At 38.1% G+C, this 26,474-nt stretch overlaps 1 protein-coding gene, 1 long non-coding RNA gene and 1 pseudogene across 2 annotated transcripts; 2 read left to right on the top strand and 1 right to left on the bottom strand.

Moving 5' to 3' along the window:
- The first annotated feature begins 205 nt into the window (after window positions 1-205).
- LOC131012693 (uncharacterized) lies at window positions 206-940 on the top strand. Its single transcript, XR_009097417.1, has 2 exons — window positions 206-238; window positions 625-940. It is a non-coding gene; the product is annotated as an uncharacterized LOC131012693 (long non-coding RNA).
- A 3,769-nt stretch (window positions 941-4,709) lies between these two features.
- Window positions 4,710-5,420, top strand: LOC131012692 (dirigent protein 22-like). Its single transcript, XM_057940684.1, has one exon. The coding sequence runs from the start codon at window positions 4,725-4,727 to the stop codon at window positions 5,250-5,252; it is 528 nt and encodes a 175-aa protein (XP_057796667.1). The 5' UTR covers window positions 4,710-4,724; the 3' UTR covers window positions 5,253-5,420.
- A 2,027-nt stretch (window positions 5,421-7,447) lies between these two features.
- LOC131012691 (pentatricopeptide repeat-containing protein At1g12300, mitochondrial-like) lies at window positions 7,448-23,852 on the bottom strand (annotated as a pseudogene).
- Between the last annotated feature and the right edge of the window lie 2,622 nt (window positions 23,853-26,474).

Raw genomic sequence — 26,474 nt, 5'->3', positions numbered from 1 at the left:
ATTCCTCTCGAGACGTACTTCAATATAATATCTTCAAAATCCTCCAATTAATCCTTGATTTTTCCTGAAATTACTCCAAAACTACACCAAGACATCAAATCTTCATAAAACTCAACATTATGGTACAAACACGCATTGACAAGCAAAATATGAAGGGAAATGACAACAAATCATGTGGAATTGAGGTACGAAAACCATGTTTGTCATTTCATCAATAAGCTTACCTAATGGCATCCAGGTATCCATCAACAATAACCTTTTTTAGCTTTCATTTCAACGGGAGTAGCTCCAGTTCCTGCTGCTTATTGAACTATAAAAATTCTTAAAGTTCATCTTAACTTCACTAGGAACTTGTAGGGCTGGAAATGTTGACTCTCTAAAGAAAAGTTGAAAACTTAGAAGTACTGTTCTTCACATCATTGGCTAGTATAGGATTTCACCTGAAGTAAAGTTCTATTTCAGTCTGAACATTTGAATTTAGTTTAAGATGTCGTTGGTTTGATCTTAACTTCTTTAGATGTACACCAAGATTAGACTTGTGTGAGTCAAGAACTTCCCCTGCTTCTCTATGCCCTCTCATTTTCTTCTTTAAACACTCTTCTAACAAGTGATGTTTTGATTTAGGCTGAAGTTCGTGGCTTCCAACATGACGGCTCCTTGCACCTATAACAATTTCAGTGAAAGGGCATAAATTGCTTGATATATTGAACCTTCATAAGGGGTCACCAAATAAAGGTCAAGAATAGTATGCTAAAAAGAGTGGCTGCTGAGGATGATCTTTCCCAAATGAAAGCATTTTCTTAATCATGTTTGACACATGTAATTGCATATATTTCACCATGCCCCATATATATTGGTGGTTGACCTTGTTATTTGAGTTAATTGCATAAATATTCAAGAGCTTATTTGGCATGGATAATAGCAACATCTATTTCTTCTATTTGCAATTGCCTCGAATATATATTAGTTGAATACCTTCTATTTCATTTTGTAAGGTCATTTTTATATTAGCAAATTAGGTGAGATATCTAAAAAAATAATTACACATTTTACATGTCACAAAAACTAGTTACACTTATAAATGTCACAAAAATAGCTACTTGCTTACATGTCACAAAAAAATAACTACACTCTTAAATGTCACAAAAACTAGTTACACTTATAAATGTCACAAAAATAGCTACTTGCTTACATGTCACAAAAAAATAACTACACTCTTACATGTCACAAAAATAACTACACTTATATATGTCACAAAAACTAGTTACACCTTCAAATGTCACAAAATTTAGTGACATTTTTATTTTTGTGACACGCATAATAGCTACTCATCTATGAGATGTCACAATTTTATTTAGTAACAATTATAAGTGTCACAATTCTTTAAAAATTATGTCACTAATCAAACATTTTGTTGTAGTGGAATGTCATTCTATTAATTTTGTGCCTATTTATCAAATTTGCATGCCATGCATTATTGTACTAAAATTACTGTAGTAAATGTGACTAACATTCACGTGAATATTAAAGATAAGAAAGTTGCAGAATGGTGTACTATAAAATTATGAGTGAAACCCCTACTCTAGCCAAAACCTTTTAGTTGTAGGAAAATATGTCCATGAAGATAAATATATGGAAAATGTAGCATTTTTAGTGTTGAATTGACAAAGTTACCCTTAATAATATATATATTGATTAATTAGTTTTTTTACTAATTTTCAAAAATTTCACAAAATAGTAAAATAAAAAAAAAACTAAACAAAAAACAAAACCAAGATTTTGGGTTAAATCATATTTCATATTTGGGTAAAAAAAAAAGTTACCGTCTTCTTCCCCAAGTTACCACCGTCTCCGGCGGCTTTTTTTCCGGCGACCTCTTTCCGGCGGTCTCGTGAGGCGGTCTCCAAGGCCGTGTTGCTTCTATTCCTCTCGTTTCCGGTAAGTCACATCCTCCTAGTTTCTCATAACACGGAATTTGTCGAGAGGTTTTTGAAAAAATGGTGTTTTGAAATTTTGTTGGGTAAATCTTGATAATAGAGGGATGTGTTAATCGCCTTTGTAATGATGTTCAAACAACGAGATTTGGTTTAGTATTAGTGAATATTCTTGTTGTTGTTGGTTCTTGATTTGTGATTTTTGCATTGTGTTCATGGTTACACGAAAATATACTTGTTTACACACAAAAAACGATAGTTACACACATTATCAATAGTTGCACACTTTATTCGAGTGTTACACACAATTTCGGAAGATAATGTGTGTAACGGTGCAAATTTTGCACCGTTACACACATTATCTTCCCAAATTGTGTGTAACCGTTCAAAATGCTTCATTACACACATTATCGACCACAAATGTGTGTAATGGTTCAAACTTCACGTTTACACACAATTTCGGCTGATAATGTGTGTAACTATCGTTTTTTGTGTGTAAACAAGTATATTTCCGTGTAACCATGAACACAAGGCCGGTTCGGACGTTGCAGCAGGAGAGGAAAGGAAACGCAGTGGGAGAGGAGATGAGAAGCGGCAGCCGTTGAGAGACGGTGCCGGTTCGGACGTCCCAGCGGGAGAGGAGATGAGAGGCGGCAGCCGTGGGGTTTTACAGCTGCTGGAATGACGGAACGGCGGCGGAGCGGGTGGCCGGCGTCGGACGTCGACGTCGACTTCACGGCGGCGGCGTGAGAACTCAAAGGCGATGGGGAGATGTTAGGGTTTGAGTGTGAATTTTGGGTGTGGTAAATTTGATATGGTAATTTTGTGATGTAATTTTATTTGATTTAATTATATTTTTAATTGAACAAAATAGGATTTAATTTTTCAGTTTTTATAAATTATTAAAAATTCAAATAAGGGTAAAAAAGTCTTAAAGGCTACTATTTCCATGTTTTAATTTGAGTGGACATTTTTTCCTTTTATTAAGTTGGAAGGGCTAAGTGAGCCCATTTACTCTAAAATTATTGTCCCAATTTTAGGACTCGACATGCCGATCGGCAAACTCTAATCGCAGACAACAACCTATGTCAGTTTGTAGATGATTTAATTTTCAGTCGAACCGTGTATTTTGTTTATTTTTTTCATAAAAAATGGGTTAATTCGAGATTTTACTCTATAGTTTAATAATTAAGTTAAAATAAAAAAGCCTCAAATTAAAAGAAAATACATGGCCAACATCAACCAATAATAAAAATAAACTCTACCTACCATTCAACACTTTTCTCGGTTATTACACAATATGGCACCAATTCTGAGTTCGAGGGTTTTTTAGGACAGTAACTTAGATTGATTTGGAAATTAGGACAATAACTTTCGGACTTGTAAAAATAGGACACTAATTTTTCTTAAGAGTAAAATAGGACACTAATTAATAAGTGTTGCATCCGCAGGATATTTTTCGGCCAATTATCGGCCGAGAAATGTCCTATTTTTACGATGCTTATTAATTAGTGTCCTATTTTTACAAATCCAAAAGTTTTTGTCCTAATTTTCAAATCAACATAAGTTATTGTCCTAAAAAATCCCCTGACTCCACCAATTCTTGTACTTTTCTTATACAATTGTACTCAATCAATCAAACCCCCATGTTCTACTTTGTGTGCAATTAAGGCCCTCCATCTAACGTCATCATTTTAATATAAAGTTGTTAGTGTATTAATAGTGGAGAAATATTAATTCCACGTTAAGGATATTGTTGAGTGTATTAATTGCAAATAAATATAAGTTATAAGGGATAAAATTGTCCAATTGTATATGAGTTAATGTCCAAAAAAAAAGCATATATTTTAGAGACATGCTAAAAGCAAATAAATGTAGTATAATTTTAGAGGACAAAGGGAATAAATTATTAACAAACCTAAAGAGTTAGAAACGAAGCACAACTAAATTGATATGACTCACAAAATTTTCATTAATAATTTGCCTTCAGTCCCTTTCCTACAATATGCAATATGTCGAGCACATAAAATAATACAATGCCAAACACCAACATCAAATTAATTTAAACGAATCAGCATATTTTATACCAAAAAACAAAATATTAGTATTGTTTTGCTTAGCTAATGACAGCTAATTGTAAATGTCAACTATATACAATTAGTTGGCACGTCCATTTCACTCGCTCATTTTTGTCAAATGAGATCATATGCTCTACAATTTATTATGTTCCTCCACATCTCATTCGTAATTTTATAACAATTTAATCTAAAAATAAAAAATATTATTATATAGCAAACTCCAATTTATAATATTTATTACTAAAAGTTAAAATTTTAAAATGTTATACTCCCTCCGTCCCACGAATCTTGACACGTTTTTCTTTTCGGACCGTCCCACGAATCTTGACATATTTCCAAATAAGGTAATAATTATTTCTCCTACTTTATCACCTTTATTACTTTCTCTTTTCCACTTTATCACTTTTATTACCTTCTCTCTCCTATTTTATCATTTTTATACTTTATTAATTACACACTTAAAACACTAATCTACAACTCCTTAATTCCCCGTGCGGAAACCAAACGTGTCGAGATTCATGGGATGGAGGAAGTATACCCTAAATTTGAATTAATTAACTCTAATAATAAATTATTAATTCAAATAATTAAATATAAAAATTAACTATGAACCCTAGTTGATTATCTTAACTCAGGTTCACTAGCAGTGGGAGTGAAACAATAAATAAGTGACAATTCTTATCTTCTATTTGAGTTCTCAATTTTTAAGGTTATGGCGTCCAACATATTCATATTACCTTTACTTCTCTTCCTCTCCATTTTCACGTGTTCTACGGCAAAGCTAGGGCACCAAAAAGAGACCGAAATGACTGTCTACTACCACGAATATTCCGGCAGCCGGAATGCAACGTTGATCGAGATACCGAGCCCGTCAACCGGGCCCCTAAACACCACCAAGTTCGGGCTCATGATGTGCACGGACGATCCGATAACCGAAAAAATCGAGGAAGGCTCGGTCCCAATTGCAAGGGGCCGGGGCATATATGTCATATCGGCCTTAGATGGGTCCCACGCTCACATGCTAGTATCGGTTGTGTTTATCAATGGCAAGTATAAAGGCAGCACATTGGAGATACAAGGCTCTTACGCGCTGCGTGAGCGGGCGACGGAGGTGGCGGTGGTGGGTGGCACGGGAAAATTCCGGCTAGCCCGCGGTTACGCGACTTTCGAGGTTCTTCACACGGATTCTTTACGCGGGTATTTACTTGCTCGATCTAATATGACTGTATTACATTACTAAACTCGTTTTCTGTTAGAGGAGGTCTCTGATGCGGATGTCAACACGCTGCAGACCATTCACATTATCTAATACAACATTTGTAAGTGTTATATTATAGTATATGAGTGGTGTGTAAGAATTTGTATTTTAATATAGGTCAATAAATAAATTATCTAACAATTTTCAATTTGATTGGACGTGAAATATTTTGCAATTAGATGATAGTGATGGATGTGATGGCTTTTCAATTTCAATAATCCATATGTTTAATCTAAATACTTACACAAGCAACAGTCCAAAATTCAAGTCGTATTGTTTATTGCAATTTTTTTTTTTCTATTTGTATTAGCAATTTTAAAATTAAGTATTTGGATTAATTAACTATTTGTGGTGAATGCATGAGACCGAAGGTATGAGGTTTGAGTCCTCATAATAAAAATTAAAAATAATAGTACTAGTAATTAGTACTTGGATTATTTAATTATAGGAAACGGGTAGATGAAAAAACCGAAATCTTACCTATTTATTGTCAATATACAAGATGATAAAAATACTTAAAATTAATTAAAAATAGATAATAAGTTTTTTGTTTTTTACCCAAAATAAATAACAAGTTAAATGCAAATTTTCAAGATAGAACTTAAGTTATTTACAAGTCTCGCCACATTTTACTGTGTTAATAATCAAATAATTAACTTGTGTTTCATTGTTTACATGTGCAATATCTGAATCTCACGCGCTTAAAAATAGTACAACTTGCAAATTAATTTATTGAATCTCCGCCGGATCATGGTGCACTGTATCCGTTTGACAAAATGATTCAACGGGAGGTTCATCTCAATTGCCTAGAAATAGGATAGATTTATTTATTTATTTATCCATTTGTAGCGGAAAAAAAAAACATCAATTTTATTAGTTTATTAATAGTTGGCATTACATTTTCTGTTCCTTGATGATATGGGATATCCCAATGAAATAGATGTCAATAAAACTTGTTGGATTATCAAGCTGAAAACGATGAATTTTTAGAGGTTCAAAGTTTAAAAGAAATTATGGCTCATGTTATTGAAGATTCCAATATTGATAAAGCTGAAAATGATTCTACACCGCTAGAAGCAATAGCGCAAAATAAAGCTTTCATTGTAGATGTACACTACATATTTATCTAACACTCTCATGCCTACAAAACAATCAATAATCCCAGCAAGACAACACCCTTTTTGAGATCTTTCCTCTCAAGATTGGAATAGTTGACAAAAGCATAAAGAAATGACGGAGTGGCCACAACAGAAACTGTTCAATGCAGCCGTCACCACACTTTTCCAATACACTCTTGCAAGTTGCAATAGCCCAAAATGTAAAATTGTTGTTTTTGGTGCCATTTTCCTCCTTGAGTACACTCCATGCGTCGCCAAACATCATCAAGATTTAGAGTTGTAGAGTGTACAACGATGCTTCATCTAAGTCCACACGTCTTTCTCCGAGCTTCTAACTAGTGGAGACTTAGAGAAGCTACTGTCTAACACTAGTTGAGATGCAATTCCTTCAAGATTCCTCAAACCAAAAAACAAAAGCAACAAGTTAAATGATACAGAACGAGAGTTCATTGCAAATGGGCCTGAAGAGGCTGTTGAACCAGCAGCAAGTGTGAGAGTCGGCCCAACTGAAGATGAATCTAGAGATGATCTGAGAGTTGAATGTATGATCTTCTGGTGTAGTCGAGGACTAAACTCTTCCAAATAGCGGAAATGGGTGATGGAAAACAGCGAAATCAGACAACACGGAGTTAATTCATCACACGCAAATGCTTGCAAAATAACAAGACGAGAAACTCAAAGCAGATGGATCCATACTAGCACAAGACACAGCGCAGCAAGACCACCCGACGATGGAACTCCCTTCGAGTATATATCACTCTTAGCATTCTGTGAATCACTTCTTAACAACTGAACCGGAGTAAACAGGAACCCTAGATGATCGAGTTGAGAAAATGGTGATCTTTCACACTAAAATCATCTTCTTCTTTTTAGCGTAAAATCTCATTGAATTTTAAACAACCTTACGACAACACAAACTGACAACAACCACAACAATGGTTAGAGAGAGAGAGAGAGAGAGAGCATAAAGATATGACTGCATCCAACTCCAACGGCAACAACAAAGGTTATAACAAGAAGACGAATAGAATCAAATGTAACTTCACTCAAGTAATCATACCTCAAAATAAAACATTCAGTTGTCGATTTTGAGCACAAACTTTCTTCAGAATCTCTTGCAATTTCTCATCTTTACCTTCTCCTATTCTAAGTTCCTGAAGCAATGCAGAAATGATCTCTGAATTAACCTCAAGTCATCTCCGGCACATCTCCTCCAAGAAAGGTATTGCCTCGTGCACCTTTTTGCTCTTCACCAGATGCCACACAATAATGTTGAAAGTCACGCCATCAGGTACGCAACCGCTCCTTTCCATCTCCACCATCAACCTCCTTGCCTCCCATTCGCGCCCTTCATGGTATAGGCAGTCGAGCATCACGTCGTAGGTATGTGAGCTAGGATTTAAGCCCTTGGAAGGGAGATGGTTGAAGTGCCTCGTAGCATCATCAAGTCTTCCGCTCTTGCACAAGCCGTTGATCATAACATTATACCTTACAATATTACCCTCAAAAACACCAACGCCTCATTAATCCGATGGATCCTACACAAGCCATCCAACAAGATGGTGTAGGTGTACCAATTTAGATGTAGATTCTGAGCTTCCATATATTGCAAAAGCCTCCACCCGTCTGAAAAACTACTTTGGCGCATTAACCCGTGCGCCATCGTGTTGTATGACACAATCGAGTGTTTGAGACCTACGCGCGAAATTTCATCGAAGAAACGCCACGCTTCATCAAGGTTTCCCACCTTGCAATATCCCTTAATCAAGATACAATAGGTGAATATACTGTGATTGATCCCCGTCTCTGCCATAGAATAGAAGAGCTCTCTAGCTCTAACCATCTCGCCATGCTAGCAATATCCATCTATTAATATGCTGCATGTGACAACATTAGGCGAGATCCCTTCTCCACCATCTCGGACAGCAGCTGCAGAGCTTCATCAACCTTCCCACGCTTCGACAACCCATCCAATAATGTATTATAAATATGCACGTTGGGATGTATTTGTTGAGCTTTCATGTTAGGAACAAGATGCAATCGCAGCTTCTCGAACCTCAAAGACAAACATGATCAACACACAAGAATGAAACCAAGAAACGTAGACGCGGCGATTTACGTGGTTCAGCCTCTCGGCTTACATCCACGGAGGGTTAACGGCGATGTATACTATTCAACTCGAGATCAAGAATACAAGTACAAAAACGAGAATCAATCAAAGAAGCAACAACCAAGCTTCAAGCCCTAACTCTCTTCTTTTGTAACTCTCCTTTTCTTTCCTCTCAAGTCATGCACACAGCGTGCTCTCAAAAAACTATCTACTGGAATATGTGAAAAGGAAAGAAATACATATCAAATATGACAAAAGGGAAAAATCTGCTACGCTGCACATATGCTGCTCCCAACTGAATCATAACAGATCCAACTGAACGTACACAACAGCTGCATGCATGCATTTAATCAATTGCATGTGAGACCTTCGACTTTGCATATTTGTGTAGGCACCCCCATTCACAAATCTCCACCTTGCATACAATAATATGCAACAAACAATATACACCAAAACCAGATTCCCCTCAATCTTTGAGCCCCATTACAGAGCTCCCCCTTAAAGAAAACTTAACAAGAGAGTAAGTTCACTAACTTGCAGCAATACCTGAATTTTTCACCAGATAAAGCTTTAGTTAGCATGTCTGCTGCGTTTTCATCTGTTGACACCTTCAACACCTCAACAACCTTCTTGCTTATGATGTCTCTGATAAAATGCAAACGCACATCTATGTGCTTTGATCGTTCATGGAAAACTTGGTGCTTTGCTAAATGCAGAGCACTCTGATTATCACAGAGCACACTGACCTTTCCCAACTCTATTCCAAATTCAGACACGATCCCTTTAAGCCAAATGGCTTCCTTCACTGCTTCTGTCAGCCCCATATACTCTGCCTCGGTTGTGGACAAGGCCACAACTGACTGCAAACTTGACTTCCAACTCACAGCAGTGCCAAACAAATTGAAAACATATCCATATTGTGATTTTCTGGAGTCCATATTCCCTGCATAATCAGAGTCAACAAAGCCAACCAAAATATCATCCTTTTCAAAAGTAGATTTTTTAAACATAATCCCCAATGCTGCATTTCCTTTTAGGTATTTGAACAACCATTTCAGAGCCAACCAATGTTCTTTACCAGGATCAGCCATATACCTGCTAACTACACTGATTGAGTGAGCAATATCAGGCCGAGTGCACACCATAGTATACATTACACTCCCCACCATATTAGCATATGGAATTCTGCTCATCTCTTCTTTCTCTGATTTGTTTGATGGCCTTTGCTTCTTCTCCAATTTGAAATGTGAACCCAAAGGAACTGAGACTGCTCTGGATTCATGTAGATGATATCTCCTCAAGATTTTCAGAATGTAATCCTCTTGATTTAACCACAGAAGGGAGGCCGCCCGACTACAGATCTTGCAGCCGGCAACCAACCGCTTCGACACCAACATTTCATCATCGGAAGAGACCGGGACCGGGCTTACCACCACAGTCCGCCATACACCACGGCCGGAAGCCCGATTGCAGCAAACCACCGCTGGAACCCTAGCACCGCGATCCCAAAATCACTTTCGTCTAAATTCGACAACAATGAGCGAAGAAGGCGGAGGAAAGAACCCAGGCGTCTCGGTCGCCGCCGCCGCCCAATCTTCGCTGCCTACCAGAGCAGAGGCGGTGGCTGCGAGAACAGCAGCGGTGGTGGCCATGAATCGAACGTCCCCTGTTGGGCAGAACGGAGGGAGCAGACGTGAAAGGCCTACCGGAACAGATTCGGTGGCTGCGGAAGCAGCGGCGGTGGGCGCGGATCAGGCGTCCCCGGCTGGGCAGAACGGAGGGAGCAGGTGTGAGAGGGAGGCGGCTAGAGAAGGGAATGAGGAATTAAAATTAGGTATAGGGTTTAGTGTTTTCACACTAAACCCTCATTCTTTCCTTTATTTGCAGAAATTACCCCATTCCTTCAAATCTGCCCCCCCCAAGTTTCAATAAAATACAAAGGCTACCCCGAGGTTTTGTTAAATTGCAGAACTTACCCCATCTTATGCAAACTACCCCCCTAAGTTCTCGAAAATTCCAGAAAAACCCCAATCTTCTACATAATACTAAAATCACTCCCCAATTATGTAGAGAGTCCCTAAATTTTTCCGCTGCATATCAAACCTCTTGTGATAATAGGGATAGAGAGGAAGGGTGGATTTTTGATTGTGGAGCTACTGATACGATGACCTTTGATAAAAATGATATTATTAAGTCATCAATATCCCACCGAACACATGTTCAAACTGCAAGTGGTAATTTGACTCGTGTTGAAGGAGCCGGAACTATAGAAATTTCTCCTACACTACGTCTCTCAAATTGTCTATATGTTCCATCTCTTTCTCATAAACTGTTATCTATTAGCCATGTTACAAACGAGCTCAATTGTACCATGATAATGCATCCCCACTTTTGTTTTCTTCAGGATATCAGGACGGGGGAGATTATTGGGCGTGGCACTGAGCGAGATGGATTGTACTATGTGGATGAGATAGCTCAACAAGGCAAGGTGATGCTGGCTCACGGAACTGCTGACCGGGAAGCCTGGCTTTGGCACCGTCGGTTAGGGCATCCATCCACGGGGTATCTTAAGCTTTTATTTCCTAAATTAGTGAAAAATGAGACTTTATCTTGTGAGACTTGTGTTTTAGCTAAAAGCCACCGAAAATCTTTTAAGCCTAATGACACACAAGTGAACTCCATTTTTTCTCTTGTTCATTCTGATGTTTGGGGTCCTTCACCTGCTGTGGGGGGTCAAGGTTTTAGATATTTTCTGCTCTTTATTGATGATTGCACTAGGATGACATGGGTGTATTTTCTCAAAAATAAATCTCAAGTTTTTGAAAAGTTCACTCATTTCTTTAAAATGATTCAAACTCAATTTCAAAAACATATCCAGACCCTTAGAACCGATAATGGGGGGAGTTTGTCAATCGATCTATGCAAGACTTCTGTCAACAAAGAGGAATAATTCATCAAACCACTTGTTCCCATACTCCCGAACAACCCGAACAAAACGGTGTTGCTGAACGGAAAAATAGAATTCTCCTTGAAATGACCCGTGCTATGATGCTTGAGTCTAAAGTACCCACCCACTTCTGGCCTGAGGCTGTCGCCACCTCTGTTTACCTTATAAATCGCCTTCCCACCAGAACCCTCCAGCTTCAAACTCCATTACAAAAATTATCCACTCTTGCTGATATACCTCTCGCTCTTACTCTTCAACCTCGAGTTTTTGGTAGTTCCGTATTCGTTCATATTCCCAAGCATGAACGGACTAAACTCTCTCCTTGTGCCATTAAGTGTGTGTTTGTCGGGTATGGGGTTAACCAAAAAGGGTATAGATGTTACAATCCTAAAACCCGTCAAATCATAACCACCATGAACTGCGACTTTCTTGAAACTGAGTATTTTTACAGTACCCACCTTAACAGTCAGGGGGAGAGTGAGAAAGAGAGTGAGATCGACCTGTTAAGTTGGTTACCAATGCCATGCCCGGAAGCAGACCCAACAGAAAAAGTTAGCCTTGCCACCGAGCATGTTTCATCCACTCCAGAACAATCTAGTCCACTACATGAGCCTATATCTTCTCCGCCACTGATATCTGAGGTAAGAGCTTCTGAACCTACTATTGTGGCTTCTGATTCTGCTGATCATATTTCTCAAGTCATTGAAGAAGAACAGGAGGATAATACAGTAGATGGAGATACTGGGAGATATGTGCTACCACCCAGGAGTAATCGGGGTGTACCTCCTAAACGGTATACCCCAGAGAAAATTGTGAGGAATTCTCGATACTCAGTTGGGAATATCGCCAAGGGAAACCTGTCCAAAAATGCCACAGCCTATGAAGCAGCCTTATATGATGAGGAGATTCCACAAACAGCAGAGCAAGCACCGAAGATCGAGCATTGGAGAAATGCTATGAAGAAAGAGATAGGGGCCCTGAACCGGAATCACACATGGGAAAAGTGTCGGTTGCCGAAAGGGAAGAAAACTGTGGGATGCAGATGGGTTTTCACAATCAAACGAAAACCCGATGGATCTATTGAGCGATACAAAGCTCGGCTGGTTGCAAAAGGCTACACACAAACATATGGGATCGACTATGCAGAAACTTTCTCGCCTGTGGCAAAAATGAACACTGTCAGGGTGCTCCTCTCCATCGCTGCAAACAAGGATTGGGATCTTCATCAGTTTGATGTTACAAATGCCTTTCTTCATGGTGAGCTTGAAGAAGAACGGGAGGTATACATGGAAGTACCCCAAGGCTTTTCAGATGAGTTCGAGGAAGGGGAGGTATGCAGATTGAAAAAGACTTTATATGGGCTCAAACAGTCTCCTAGAGCTTGGTTTGGAAGATTCACCACAGCTATGAAGAAGTTCGGGTACCAGCAAAGCAATTCAGACCACACCTTATTCTTGAAGAAACGAGGTGATCTTATTTCTTGCTTAGTCATTTACGTTGATGACATGATCATAACAGGGGATGACTTAGAAGAAATTCAGAAGTTAAAAGCAAATCTTTTCAAGGAGTTCGAAATGAAGGACCTTGGGAGACTAAAGTACTTCCTCGGGATCGAAGTACTCAGATCGAAGAAAGGGATTTTTATCAATCAGAAGAAGTACACTCTCGACCTTCTTACAGAAGCAGGAATGCTAGATTGCAAGGCAGCTGAGACGCCTATGGCTGTCAATCATGGGCTACAGATTGTGAAGGGAGCTGAATTGGCGGATCGAGGAAAATATCAACGTTTGGTAGGGAAACTTATCTATCTTTCCCATACTCGGCCTGATATTGCGTATGCTGTTGGAGTTGTGAGTCAGTTTATGCACCAACCACAAGCTGACCACATGGAAGCTGCACTCAGAATTGTGAAATACTTGAAAGGAACCTTTGACTATGGAGTACTGTTCAGGAAGACTGGGCATCTCGAGATACAAGCCTACACTGATGCTGACTGGGCTGGAAACCCAATTGACAGGAAATCAACTGCAGGATACTTCACTTTTATTGGAGGCAACCTTGTCTCATGGAGGAGTAAGAAACAGAAGGTGGTAGCTCTCTCAAGTGCAGAAGCTGAGTTCAGGGGAATCAAGAGTGGACTGACCGAAGTCCTGTGGTTAAGAAGACTGTTGACTGAGTTAGGTCTTCAACCAACCAAGACGTGCCAAATGTTCTGTGACAACAAAGCGGCCATCAGCATATCTGAGAACCCGGTCCAGCATGACAGAACTAAACACGTCGAGGTAGATAGACACTTCATCAAAGAGAAGATTGAAGGAGGAATTGTGGCATTGCCATTTGTGAGATCTGAAGAGCAGCTGGCTGATATCTTAACCAAGGCTGTGAACTCCAAAAGTTTTTCTGAGGTCCTAGGCAAGTTGAGTATCGGAAATCCCGTTACTCAACTTGAGGGGGAGTGTTGAAAGTTAGAAAGGAAAGATTGCATTAGATACAATTAAGGATCAATCAAACATTCTAAAGATCCTTGATTATTTTTTTCCATGATCTCTTTCCTTATGTAAGCTTTTCCTAACCCTATAAAAGGGTGATTGTAATTTACAAGCAAAGCAAGCAATACAACACAAAAAACAATTCAAGCTCCTAATCATGTCTTCTAGTTATACAAATATGTCTATACCATGTTTTAACAGATACCCCCTTTTTCTGTCTCTCTTGATATCCATACCAAGTATCCTCCTTGCACATCCAAGATCCTTCATTTCAAACTTATCATTTAACTCCAGTTTTAGCTTTTCTATCTCTGCAAGATCCTTCCCAGCTACTAACATATCATCCACATATAAGAGTAAATATGTGTAGCTGCCATTTTCTGCTTTTCTGATGTATACACAAGAATCATACTGTGATCTTGTAAATCCCAATTCCATCATATAACTGTCAAACTTAAGATACACTGCCTTGAAGCCTGTTTTAATCCATAAAGGGACCTTTTCAGCAAACAAACCTTATCAGCATTTTCAGGCAGCATGAACCCCTCTGGTTGGGTCATATAAATGGTTTCCTCCAAATCTCCATGAAGGAAAGCGGTTTTGACATCTAACTGATGGAGCTCAAGGTTGTAGTGATTTACTAATGCTAGCAAGATTCTAATTGAGCAGTGCTTTACCACTGGACTGAACACTTCATTGAAATCCACTCCTTCCCTTTGTGTAAAACCTCTAGCAACCAGCCTTGCCTTGTATCTAACATATTCTTTATTAGATACAATCTCGATTTTCCTCTTGAAAATCCACTTACAGCTCACCAGTTTCTGAGACTTAGGCCTTTTCACCAGAACCCAAGTATTATTTTTGAGGAGTGAGTTAATCTCTTCCTGCATAGCTGCCAGCCACTTATCTTTTTCTTTGCTTCTCATAGCTTCTAAATAACTGCTAGGCTCTTGATACTCCACCTCTTCTGCTACATTTAGGGCATATGCTAGAAGATCAGCATCTCCATATCTTGTAGGAGGATGGATGACTCTTCTTTGCCTATCTCTTGCCAACATGTAATCAGACAGATCTGGTCCTCCATCATCATGCTGATCATCAGTACTTTCTGGTGGTTGGTTGTCTGAGTCTTTCTTCTCATGCAGCAACTCCACCTCAAATATAGCATTATCTGAAATATTCTTTTCTGAATTCTGATCAGCACCTTTTGCTTCAAGATAAGGCATAACCTGCTCTTTGAATGTAACATCTCTGCTAATTATCAGCTTGTTCATCCCTGGCTCTGTACACCATAATATGAAGCCCTTCACTCCTTTAGGATACCCAAGGAATACACATCTCAGAGCCCTGGGTTCAAGTTTATCTTGCTTAACATGACAGTAGGCTCTGCACCCAAAAGGCTTCAAGAATGAGCAGTTTGGTGGATGTCCATTCCAAAGTTCATCTGGGGATTTGAAGTTTAGAGCTGATGATGGACATTTATTGATGAGGTAGCATGCAGTATCCATAGCCTCTGCCCAAAAATGCTTTGGCATTCCAGAACTCAAAAGCATACATCTCACTCTCTCCAAAACTGTCCTATTCATCCTTTCCACTACACCGTTTTGCTGTGGATTTCCTGGAACGGTTCTGTGCCTCTTGATACCCTTTTCAGCACAAAAATCTTGAAATTCTTTTGACAAGAACTCTAGACCATTGTCTGTTGTTCGCTATTATTTTCACCACGCCGCAAGTATACGGTGTAGTTGCAATATAAGGGAAGCAAGGTCGTATTCCACAAGGATTGGTGAATTTAAACTTCTAAATACTATTAATAAGTTGTTTTCAATCTATTTAGACAACCAAAGATGAAGAGATATTGAGAACTAAAACAAAGCTAAATAAGCAAATAAATAAAATAACAACAAGATAAACTTAGTTAATAAATTGGGGAATGACTCGAAGGAAAGTTATCCTAGGGACTAGATTTCGATGGATCGTAATGAACTTCAATCTAAAGCAATATTAATCTTGATATGGCCTACTTATCTAGGGCGATCTCCCCACTAGTTCTAGCCCCCTCCCGGACGACTAAAACAGTAGATTACGGGTCATAATTGCCGTCCCCGGTCAATTTCTAACCTATAACTCCCAAGAGCACAAAAGATCAACAAGCCCTCACCCACCTCTCAACCTCCCGGTTTATTGAGATGATATGTATCAAACTCCTAATCTATTGTAATTATCCTCTCCCGATTCAAATCACAAATTAGAAATGCACAAAATGTGGCCAACCAATCATACAAGAGATAAATCTAGGACTTGAAAAGATAACAATAAGCACAATCAAGATATATATTGAACAAAGAAATCAATCCATTACAAATCCATCTAATCTAATCCCTAAGATAAGAGATTTTAGCCAAGCATATTCATAATAAAAGCAAATCTCAAGTCATAAGAAAACATAAATAAAGATATAGAGAGATAGAGATTCATAGACAAATCCTATAATCTTGATCTTCAATCATGTAGTCTTGATGAGCTCCTTTCCAAGTCTTCCCCTTCTTTATTTGATTTTGGTGTTGTTTTTGTGTGTGGAAGAGAGAAAAAATGGTAGAGAATGGAGGCTAGGGTTTGGGATTGGAGAGTTGGGGAAGATGAAGTGGGTGTGTGTGAGGTTGGGGAAGATGAATAATGTGAGGAAAAGGGGAAAAATGGGGTTTAAGGGCTGAAAAACGCGACTGGGGCCCACTTGGGGATGCTCCGCTCTTTTCCCGCGGTCACGGCCCGAGTCCGCGGCCTTCAAACGTGGGGGATGCTCAGGGGACCCGCGGTCCCGCCCCGTGGCCGCGGGTGGTGACCGCGGGTGTCTCCTGAGTCGGGAACAGCTGACCCGCGGTCTTACCCCGCGGCCGCGGGTGGTGACCGCGGGGTACTGGGCGTTTTGCACAGTCCGCTCGTTTTGCTCCGTTCTCCCTCGTCCGGACTCGGATTTGGTCGCCGTTTGCGCTCACGAATTCCTCTCGAGACGTACTTCAATCTCATATCTTCAAAATCCTCCAATTAATCATTGATGGTTCCTGAAATTACTCCAAAACTACACCAAGATATCAAATCTTCATAAAACTAAATATTCGGGCACAAACAAGCATTCACAAGCAAAACATGAAGGAAAATGACAACAAAACATGTGGAATTGAGGTACGAAAACCATGTTTGTCAACCCCCCAAACTTAAAGTGTTGTTTGTCCCCAAACGACGAAGAGAAGAGAAATAAAAGTAAACAAACATGTGAGCATGAATTGGTGTCATTTCAAGGGCTTCAAATTTTACAAAAAATCTTTCAAAAGTGCATCACAAGTAGAAATGCATTCCAAGAAGTCACAAGTGATAATGAGTTCAATATTATGGCCTCCAAGCTTGAATCCTCACAAATGTGGATGTTTCAATGATGCACTCAACTCTCAAGTGTTTAGATTGGGCGTGTTTGCACTCAAATTGAAACAATGTATGCAATCTACCATAAGCTTGCCATTTATCCTAACTCTCTATACTTCAATGTGTTATAAATAATGATCAACAAGGGCTTTTCTTAAGATTGTAATGAGGGCTCTTTGGTGAGGTGAGGTGTTTTTAGGCAAATGACTCATATTCCACAATCTAATAATCACAATGAACAAGTCAAATTCACCATTTCTCTTTTTTAATCAATCAAAAACCAATATCCCCACATTTCTTCTTTTCACCCTTAGTGATACTTATCATGATATGATTCAAAAGGCAAATCACTCCCCTTTATGCTCTTTTATTCACATTCATTTTCATTTTTTTTTCATTTTGTTTTTCTTTTTCTTTTTAAGCTCATAGGGGACTAGTGATTTTCACTCAATCAAAGCTTGATAAGCAATTTCAATCATTTCCCAAACATTTTCATCAAAGTAACCACTAACAATCTAAGTTCTACCCATCATTGGTTAATTCAAAGAAATGCTACAAGGCACAAAGAGGGTAAACTAGGATCATATGAGAATTTGGACACAATTTAAGTCAAGTGGCTAACAAGGATGGCCTTAAATCACTTCAATATTAACAACACATCTACTTTTATTTTCAAGAGAGGACTCATGGCAAGTTCTAGAGATCAACACACATGCTCAAATGATTTACACTCAAGAACAAAATGAGATTGTAAATGTATGACAATCAAAGGCTCAATTCTCACAAGCTCATTTCGTTTTCAAGTTCTTGGAGGTACAACATTTAGCTCATTTGTCACAAGTTCAAACTCTACATGCAAAATCAACAAGTGAAACACAACAAATTCTTTTCAAAAACAACATTCATATCATAAGCCCAACACACATTTCATCCAACTCATGTTTTTCAACAATCAAGCTCAAACTCAAGAGACATGGAAAAGCTCAAGAAAAGAGACAAAATCTCATTATTCGAAAACTAAACTAACTAAATAAATAAACAACGGATAAACGAGATAAGTAACCCATCTTCACCCTCCCCCCAAACTTATTTCACACAAAGGAGAAATAAGTTTGGATGAAGGATAAAATGGTTACTTGTCTCGTACTCACAAGCGAGGTGGAGGCTTAGGCGGTGGCCACTTCTCATCAAATTTGAATGCTCCATCTGTTGCCACCCAAAAATATGGTGGCTTTGCAATTCTTGAGACATCTTGGGCGTCATGGTAATCTCGTTCACCATCTAGAGTACCACCACACTCAAACAATTCCTTATTAGACAAATCAAAGTGAAAATCAAAAGATGAAGATAAATAAAAGTGAAAGAAGCAAGCATTCATAGAATCGCCCATGTCGAGGTAAGGATCGACAAAATTTTTGACTTTGCATTCTTTAAAGCTTGTGAAATCTTCATCTTTTTGGAATTGTAGAGGTTGCGTTGGAAAAGTTGGGCTCTCAACTTCAAGGGGTTTGGAGAATTGATCCCCATCTTCTTTATACTCTTCTTCAACTTCTTGAGGCTCTTCACTTAGCATCGGCATTGGTTCCTCATACAAGGTTCCATTCCGTAGGCTAATGGCCACGCACAAATCATCAATTCGCTTTTGATTTTCCATAGTGGTAGCCAAAGACCTCCTTTGCTCATCTAGCATAACCTCCGATTTTGCTAGACTTTTTTCTATCCAAGCTTGTGTAGTTAAGAAGCATTGTAGGAGATCGTCTTTCGAATTCGATTTCTCCACTTGATAGTATCGATTTCCCCCTTGGAAGCCTTCTTGAGTGGAATAAGAATTTTCATAATTCCAACTATTGAAATGGTCCTCATACTCCAATGGTGATTGCCACTCCATGGCATTGCACCCCATGTCATAATACTCACCATAGGAAGGTGTTGGTTGGAAGGCTTTTTGGATCATTGGTTGCCTACAATTTCTTTTGGCTTCCAAAACACGCAACTTAAGTTGCATCAACGCCAATTGTAGTTGGAGTTGCTCAACCAACTCATTCCTTCCATCATCCATTTTTGGTGCCGCTTTTACGGTTGTGGAGCAATTTTCTCTAACAAAAATAAATAAACATATAAATAAACAAACATAAAAACAATATCTAAATTAGATAAAAACAACTTTTCACAATATCAAAAGTAAAAACTCAACCAATCCCCGGCAACGGCGCCAAAAACTTGTTCGCTATTATTTTCACCACGCCGCAAGTATACGGTGTAGTTGCAATATAAGGGAAGCAAGGTCGTATTCCACAAGGATTGGTGAATTTAAACTTCTAAATACTATTAATAAGTTGTTTTCAATCTATTTAGACAACCAAAGATGAAGAGATATTGAGAACTAAAACAAAGCTAAATAAGCAAATAAATAAAATAACAACAAGATAAACTTAGTTAATAAATTGGGGAATGACTCGAAGGAAAGTTATCCTAGGGACTAGATTTCGATGGATCGTAATGAACTTCAATCTAAAGCAATATTAATCTTGATATGGCCTACTTATCTAGGGCGATCTCCCCACTAGTTCTAGCCCCCTCCCGGACGACTAAAACAGTAGATTACGGGTCATAATTGCCGTCCCCGGTCAATTTCTAACCTATAACTCCCAAGAGCACAAAAGATCAACAAGCCCTCACCCACCTCTCAACCTCCCGGTTTATTGAGATGATATGTATCAAACTCCTAATCTATTGTAATTATCCTCTCCCGATTCAAATCACAAATTAGAAATGCACAAAAGGTGGCCAACCAATCATACAAGAGATAAATCTAGGACTTGAAAAGATAACAATAAGCACAATCAAGATATATATTGAACAAAGAAATCAATCCATTACAAATCCATCTAATCTAATCCCTAAGATAAGAGATTTTAGCCAAGCATATTCATAATAAAAGCAAATCTCAAGTCATAAGAAAACATAAATAAAGATATAGAGAGATAGAGATTCATAGACAAATCCTATAATCTTGATCTTCAATCATGTAGTCTTGATGAGCTCCTTTCCAAGTCTTCCCCTTCTTTATTTGATTTTGGTGTTGTTTTTGTGTGTGGAAGAGAGAAAAAATGGTAGAGAATGGAGGCTAGGGTTTGGGATTGGAGAGTTGGGGAAGATGAAGTGGGTGTGTGTGAGGTTGGGGAAGATGAATAATGTGAGGAAAAGGGGAAAAATGGGGTTTAAGGGCTGAAAAACGCGACTGGGGCCCACTTAGGGATGCTCCGCTCTTTTCCCGCGGTCACGGCCCGAGTCCGCGGCCTTCAAACGTGGGGGATGCTCAGGGGACCCGCGGTCCCGCCCCGTGGCCGCGGGTGGTGACCGCGGGTGTCTCCTGAGTCGGGAACAGCTGACCCGCGGTCTTACCCCGCGGCCGCGGGTGGTGACCGCGGGGTACTGGGCGTTTTGCACAGTCCGCTCGTTTTGCTCCGTTCTCCCTCGTCCGGACTCGGATTTGGTCGCCGTTTGCGCTCACGGATTCCTCTCGAGACGTACTTCAATCTCATATCTTCAAAATCCTCCAATTAATCATTGATGGTTCTTGAAATTACTCCAAAACTACACCAAGATATCAAATCTTCATAAAACTAAATATTCGGGCACAAACAAGCATTCACAAGCAAAACATGAAGGAAAATGACAACAAAACATGTGGAATTGAGGTACGAAAACCATGTTTGTCATCTGTTCTCAAATACTTGACCCCAGTTCCTTTCTCATTTACTACTTCACTCCACCAATCTCTAAACTTTTGAAATGCCTCATCCTTGCTTTTGAGTATGTAGATCCATAGTTTTCTTGTATAATCATCCATTATACTCATGAAAAACTTTCCATCTCCTTTGCTGGTTGTTCTTGCAGGACCCCATAAGTCAGAATACACATAATCCAGAGGAGCCTTTGAGATATGCTTGCCCTTCCCAAATGGCTGCTTCTTGCTTTTACTCATGATGCATTCTTCACACTCTTTCACTTTGAAACTGGAGGGATTATCAATTATTCCTTGTTTAAGCATCTCATTCATTCCCTTCTCCCCTACATGACCCAATCTCATGTGCCACAGCCTCGAGTTATCTTCACTATTAGCCTCACAATTCCCTATAACAGTGTATCCATCAAGGTAATATAGGCTGTGCTTCCTGAATCCTTTCAGGATAATTTTTTCTTCCCTTTTAACAAGTATAACTCCATCTTTAGATATGAAGTGACAGCCTTTAGACTCCAAGATTCCAAGAGATATTAAATTTCTCTTAAGCTCTAGGATGTACCTTACTTGGGAGAGAATTTTGAGTGATCCATCATTGAGCTTTACTTTGATATCTCCAATCCCTTTCACTGAGCATGAGTGATCATTCCCCAACAGAACTTGCCCATGGTCACCTTCTTGCATATGTATGAACCTGCTCTTGTGTGGGGTCATGTGGAAACTACAGCCTGAATCCAAAATCCAATCATTTGAAACTCCACAGCTCATGACATTTAGCACCTCTGCTGGTTGCTCCTGCTCTACAACAGCTGCTTCATCTGTTTTCTGTCTCTGAGTTGATTGTTTCTTCTTCCAAGAGAAACAATTCTTCTTCAGATGACCAGGTTTCTTGCAGTAGTGGCAAGTCCTTGTCTCCTTTTCAGTTCCATCCTTGCCCTTTTCCTGTGATAATTTCTTGGAATCTCCTTCAGATTTCTTGCCCTTTTCCTTTGAGTATTTCGATTTCACTGATAGACTCTCTGCAGTGGAACCTTCAGCTTTTGATGAGTTGCATCTCTGTAGCTCCTTAGTTCTTAGAGCCGATTCAACCTCCTCCAGAGAAATTGATTTCTCCCTGCCAAACAACATGGCATCTTTGAAATTCTCAAAAGACTTGGGCAAAGAATTCAAAAGGATGATTGCCTTATCCTCATCATCCAATTTAACATCAATGTTTTCAAGATCATCCAGAATCTTGTTGAAAACCTCCATTTGATCTTCAAGGCTCTTTGTGTCTGAGACCTTGAATGAATACAACTTCTGCTTGATATATAGGCGATTGGTGAGAGATTTCTGCATATATGTATCCTGAAGTTTCTTCCAAACGCCGGCAGCGGCTGTCTCCTTGGACACCTCCCTCAACACCTTATCGCCCAAGCAAAGAATCAGAGCACTGTGTGCTCTCTGCATCAAATTCATGCGATCTGCTTTCTTCATATCATCAGGTAATCCTTCATCTCCACTGAGTGCTTCAAAGAGGCCTTGCTGGATCAGCATGGCCTTCATTTTTAATCGCCAAAGCCCAAAGTCATTTTTTCCGGTAAACTTCTCCGCCTCGAACTTCGCTGTCGCCATCTTTCAATTCTTCGCACCGATCGCAAAATCGCTTCCCACAGACGGCGCCACTTTGTTAGGAACAAGATGCAATCGCAGCTTCTCGAACCTCAAAGACAAACATGATCAACACACAAGAATGAAACCAAGAAACGTAGACGCGGCGATTTACGTGGTTCAGCCTCTCGGCTTACATCCACGGAGGGTTAACGGCGATGTATATTATTCAACTCGAGATCAAGAATACAAGTACAAAAACGAGAATCAATCAAAGAAGCAACAACCAAGCTTCAAGCCCTAACTCTCTTCTTTTGTAACTCTCCTTTTCTTTCCTCTCAAGTCATGCACACAGCGTGCTCTCAAAAAACTATCTACTGGAATATGTGAAAAGGAAAGAAATACATATCAAATATGACAAAAGGGAAAAATCTGCTACGCTGCACATATGCTGCTCCCAACTGAATCATAACAGATCCAACTGAACGTACACAACAGCTGCATGCATGCATTTAATCAATTGCATGTGAGACCTTCGACTTTGCATATTTGTGTAGGCACCCCCATTCACATTTCATAACCTCGAAAAGCTTCCAGCCTTCAGCAAATCTATCATTTCTGAATAATCCATGTATCATGGTATTATAAGTGTGCACATCATGCTCGAGACCTTTATCGGGAATTTCAAGAAAAATAAGCCAAGCTTCATCCACGCTTCCCTTCTTGCAATATCCATTCAACAAGGTGTTATAGTTAACAATATCGGGTTTAAGGCCCGTCTCTACCATGGAATCAAATAATTGTTTCGCTCTTTCAATTTCACCCTTCAGGCAGAGCCCTTCAATAAGCGAAGAATAAGTGAAGACATTGCGATAAATATTTTGTTGCATCATAATTTCCAACATATTCTCAGCCTCTTCCATCTTTTCTTCCTTACAGTCTGCATTAATAATGGAACTATAAGTGACAACGTTAGGTAAAATACCCTTCCCAACCATTTTGGATAGAACCTTGAAGGTATTGTCCACCATTCCACCCTTGCAAAATCCATCAATTAGTGCACTATAAGCTTTAACAGTGGGACTCCACCCACTACTTTCTAATCTATGAAGCCAATCATGGGCTTCAATGACCTGTCCAGCTTTGCACAACCCATCAATCATATGCAGAATCATAACGTCATCTGGCTCGCAAAGTTTGATTCACAGATTTTGTACTGAGCTCTTGAAATCATTTGTTCATTTGTATATACCAACATATAATGCACATTAATGAATGAGTTGGCTACCACATAACATGATTTTTGAAATTTGTGATTGATTTGCTAGACCGAAAATAGGATGCCTTAATCATGCATAAAAAATGAATTAGTCAAGGGAGTTCATAGATGAAAACCTTGAGGGTTAATGGTGGTTGGTGTTTGGTGGCTTCTTTTGTGCATTCTTGTCTTCTTGAATGCAGATGAGAGTTTCTTGAATGCAACATGTCTTTTGTGTAGAATGAGTAAAGGTCTCCTTGGTTTGATATAATTGAGATATGGCAGAGAGGTGTGGATGGAGGTATGGCTGTGTAGGAGTAGGTGTACTTGAGCTATGGGACGTGGTATGGCTTTGAGAAAAAGAGAGTCATGGTTGATGGTAGATATTTTAAAACACTATGCTTTGAATGATATGATAATTAAAATTTTCTGATAAAAGAATTGTATCTAAAATATTTCTTTCGGTTTCGTTAAATAAAGCATGCGTGTAAATGCTCCATTTAAATAAATATGTGATGCATAAGAATTTAAATGACTAAGTTTTTCAAAATCTTTTGTAAATCGTTTTGTTGGAATTAAAATAAATTTATTATTTTTTTTTTCGACGTGAATCATCTTAAATTCTAAGTTCAGAAATATTCTAAATTTAGTTAGGAAAAATCGGGGCATTACACACTAAGCCACTACACTTATAAAAGTAATACCAATAAAAAATTAAATGAAATAAACTACATCAGTTAAATTAAACGGTTTATTAAAAAATCAATAAATTAAATCATTAACTGTCATCCAAAATTACATCAGTTAGATAGCACGATTTAATAAAAAAATATTAAATAAAAAATAATGAACATTTATAAATGGCACCTAAACCTCAATTACTCCCATTACATAACATAATATGTTCTTCAATTGCTACCGAGATGGACGAATATAACATTGCAACTAGAGAGATGTATCCATGAGGTATTCACAACATTGAGTAACTGATATTTTATTTTTAAATCATGTTTTGCATTCATTTATATTTTAATTTTATCTAATATTTATATTTATTTATTTATTTATTTAAAATGTAATTTAATTTAGATTTCACCGTGCATCGCACGGATGGTCGTATTAGTAATACAATATATAATAAATAAATCACATGTCATATTACAAAATTTAACGAATACAACATGATTAGAATAGCACTATTAATATAAAAAAGTACATGATACAGAACATAATTATATGAAATTAACTATTGAAAAGTTTCGTGGGTTAATGTATATATATATAAATAGTATTTTCGGGGTTTAAGATTGGTGTAAAAGGTTATGTCCTAAAAGCATTTGTAGTCCTATTGTCTAGCAATGCTGCACATTATAAGTTAGGATTCATTTTTTTATCTGAATAATTATTTAAAGACATATTCAACTTTCTTTTTCTTTCTAAAAGTTATCGTAAAGATATAAAAATTTGATTGGAAGATATAGAATGATGAAAAGAAAAAGAAGTAAAAAAAAAAACACTTTTACACTACAAATCATATGGGCTCACATAACTTTACACACTTTTACACTCTAAATTACATGAGCCCACAGACCTTTACACATTTTTACACTATAATTTTATTTTTCTTAATTTTCGTGTTAAAAAGGTATGTGTCATAAATAATGGGACGAATGGAGTAAGAGATCAACTCAAATATAGATAAATCCTATCAAATGAAGAATTCATTGAAAAATCAACTTTTTTTTTTCTTCTAAATCTCTAATCAATGCACTTTATTTTCTTAAAAAAAATGTTGCCCAAGTCACTGAAGAAATGGAAAAATAGGTTACTAGTGCACTATCTGCTAATATTCATTTATGTAGAGAACACATACTATCTAAATATTCCATAAAATGCATCTCGCATGAACAAAATAAATAAGTTGACATTGAGAGAGTTCTTAGCATTCAAAATATAAGACAAAAAGGGCAACAATTATTTATAGCTAGACTATTGCTTCGACAATTTATAGTGGACAGATACACCATGGTGAAAACGTAAAGGCTACAATGAATTCATTACAACTAGCTAGTCAAACCTTAGGTCAGAAAAATATGAGAATCTAGCTAAATAATTTGAAAGAAATAAGTTGACATTAAGAGAGTATTTAGCATTCAGGATACAAGACATAAAAAAGGAAGGGCAACAATTACTTATTGCTAGACGATTGCTTCAACAATTTATAGTGGACGAGTACACCATGATGAAAATGCAAAAGTTACAATTGATCTATTTCATCACTAAACAAATAGGTCTAAAGATTGTAGTCTGATGAGAGTGGTCATACGCATGGCACAACAACTAACATGTATATGATGAAATTTTTGATAAATTATAAGGTAATTGCAATTTAATAATTTTTTCAGACTTTGAAAGTTGAAGTCATTATTGATATGTTATTTAATTCATTTTCTTTTAATATTTTTTAGTAATCGATTGCAGTTACAAACATCTAATTTAAGTAAATTTCAAATAAATATAGCAGTTT

The sequence above is a fragment of the Salvia miltiorrhiza genome, chromosome 2 (assembly GCF_028751815.1).
Source record: "Salvia miltiorrhiza cultivar Shanhuang (shh) chromosome 2, IMPLAD_Smil_shh, whole genome shotgun sequence".
Classification (NCBI taxonomy): Eukaryota; Viridiplantae; Streptophyta; class Magnoliopsida; order Lamiales; family Lamiaceae; genus Salvia; species Salvia miltiorrhiza.
This window is presented reverse-complemented; position numbering and strand designations above follow the sequence as displayed.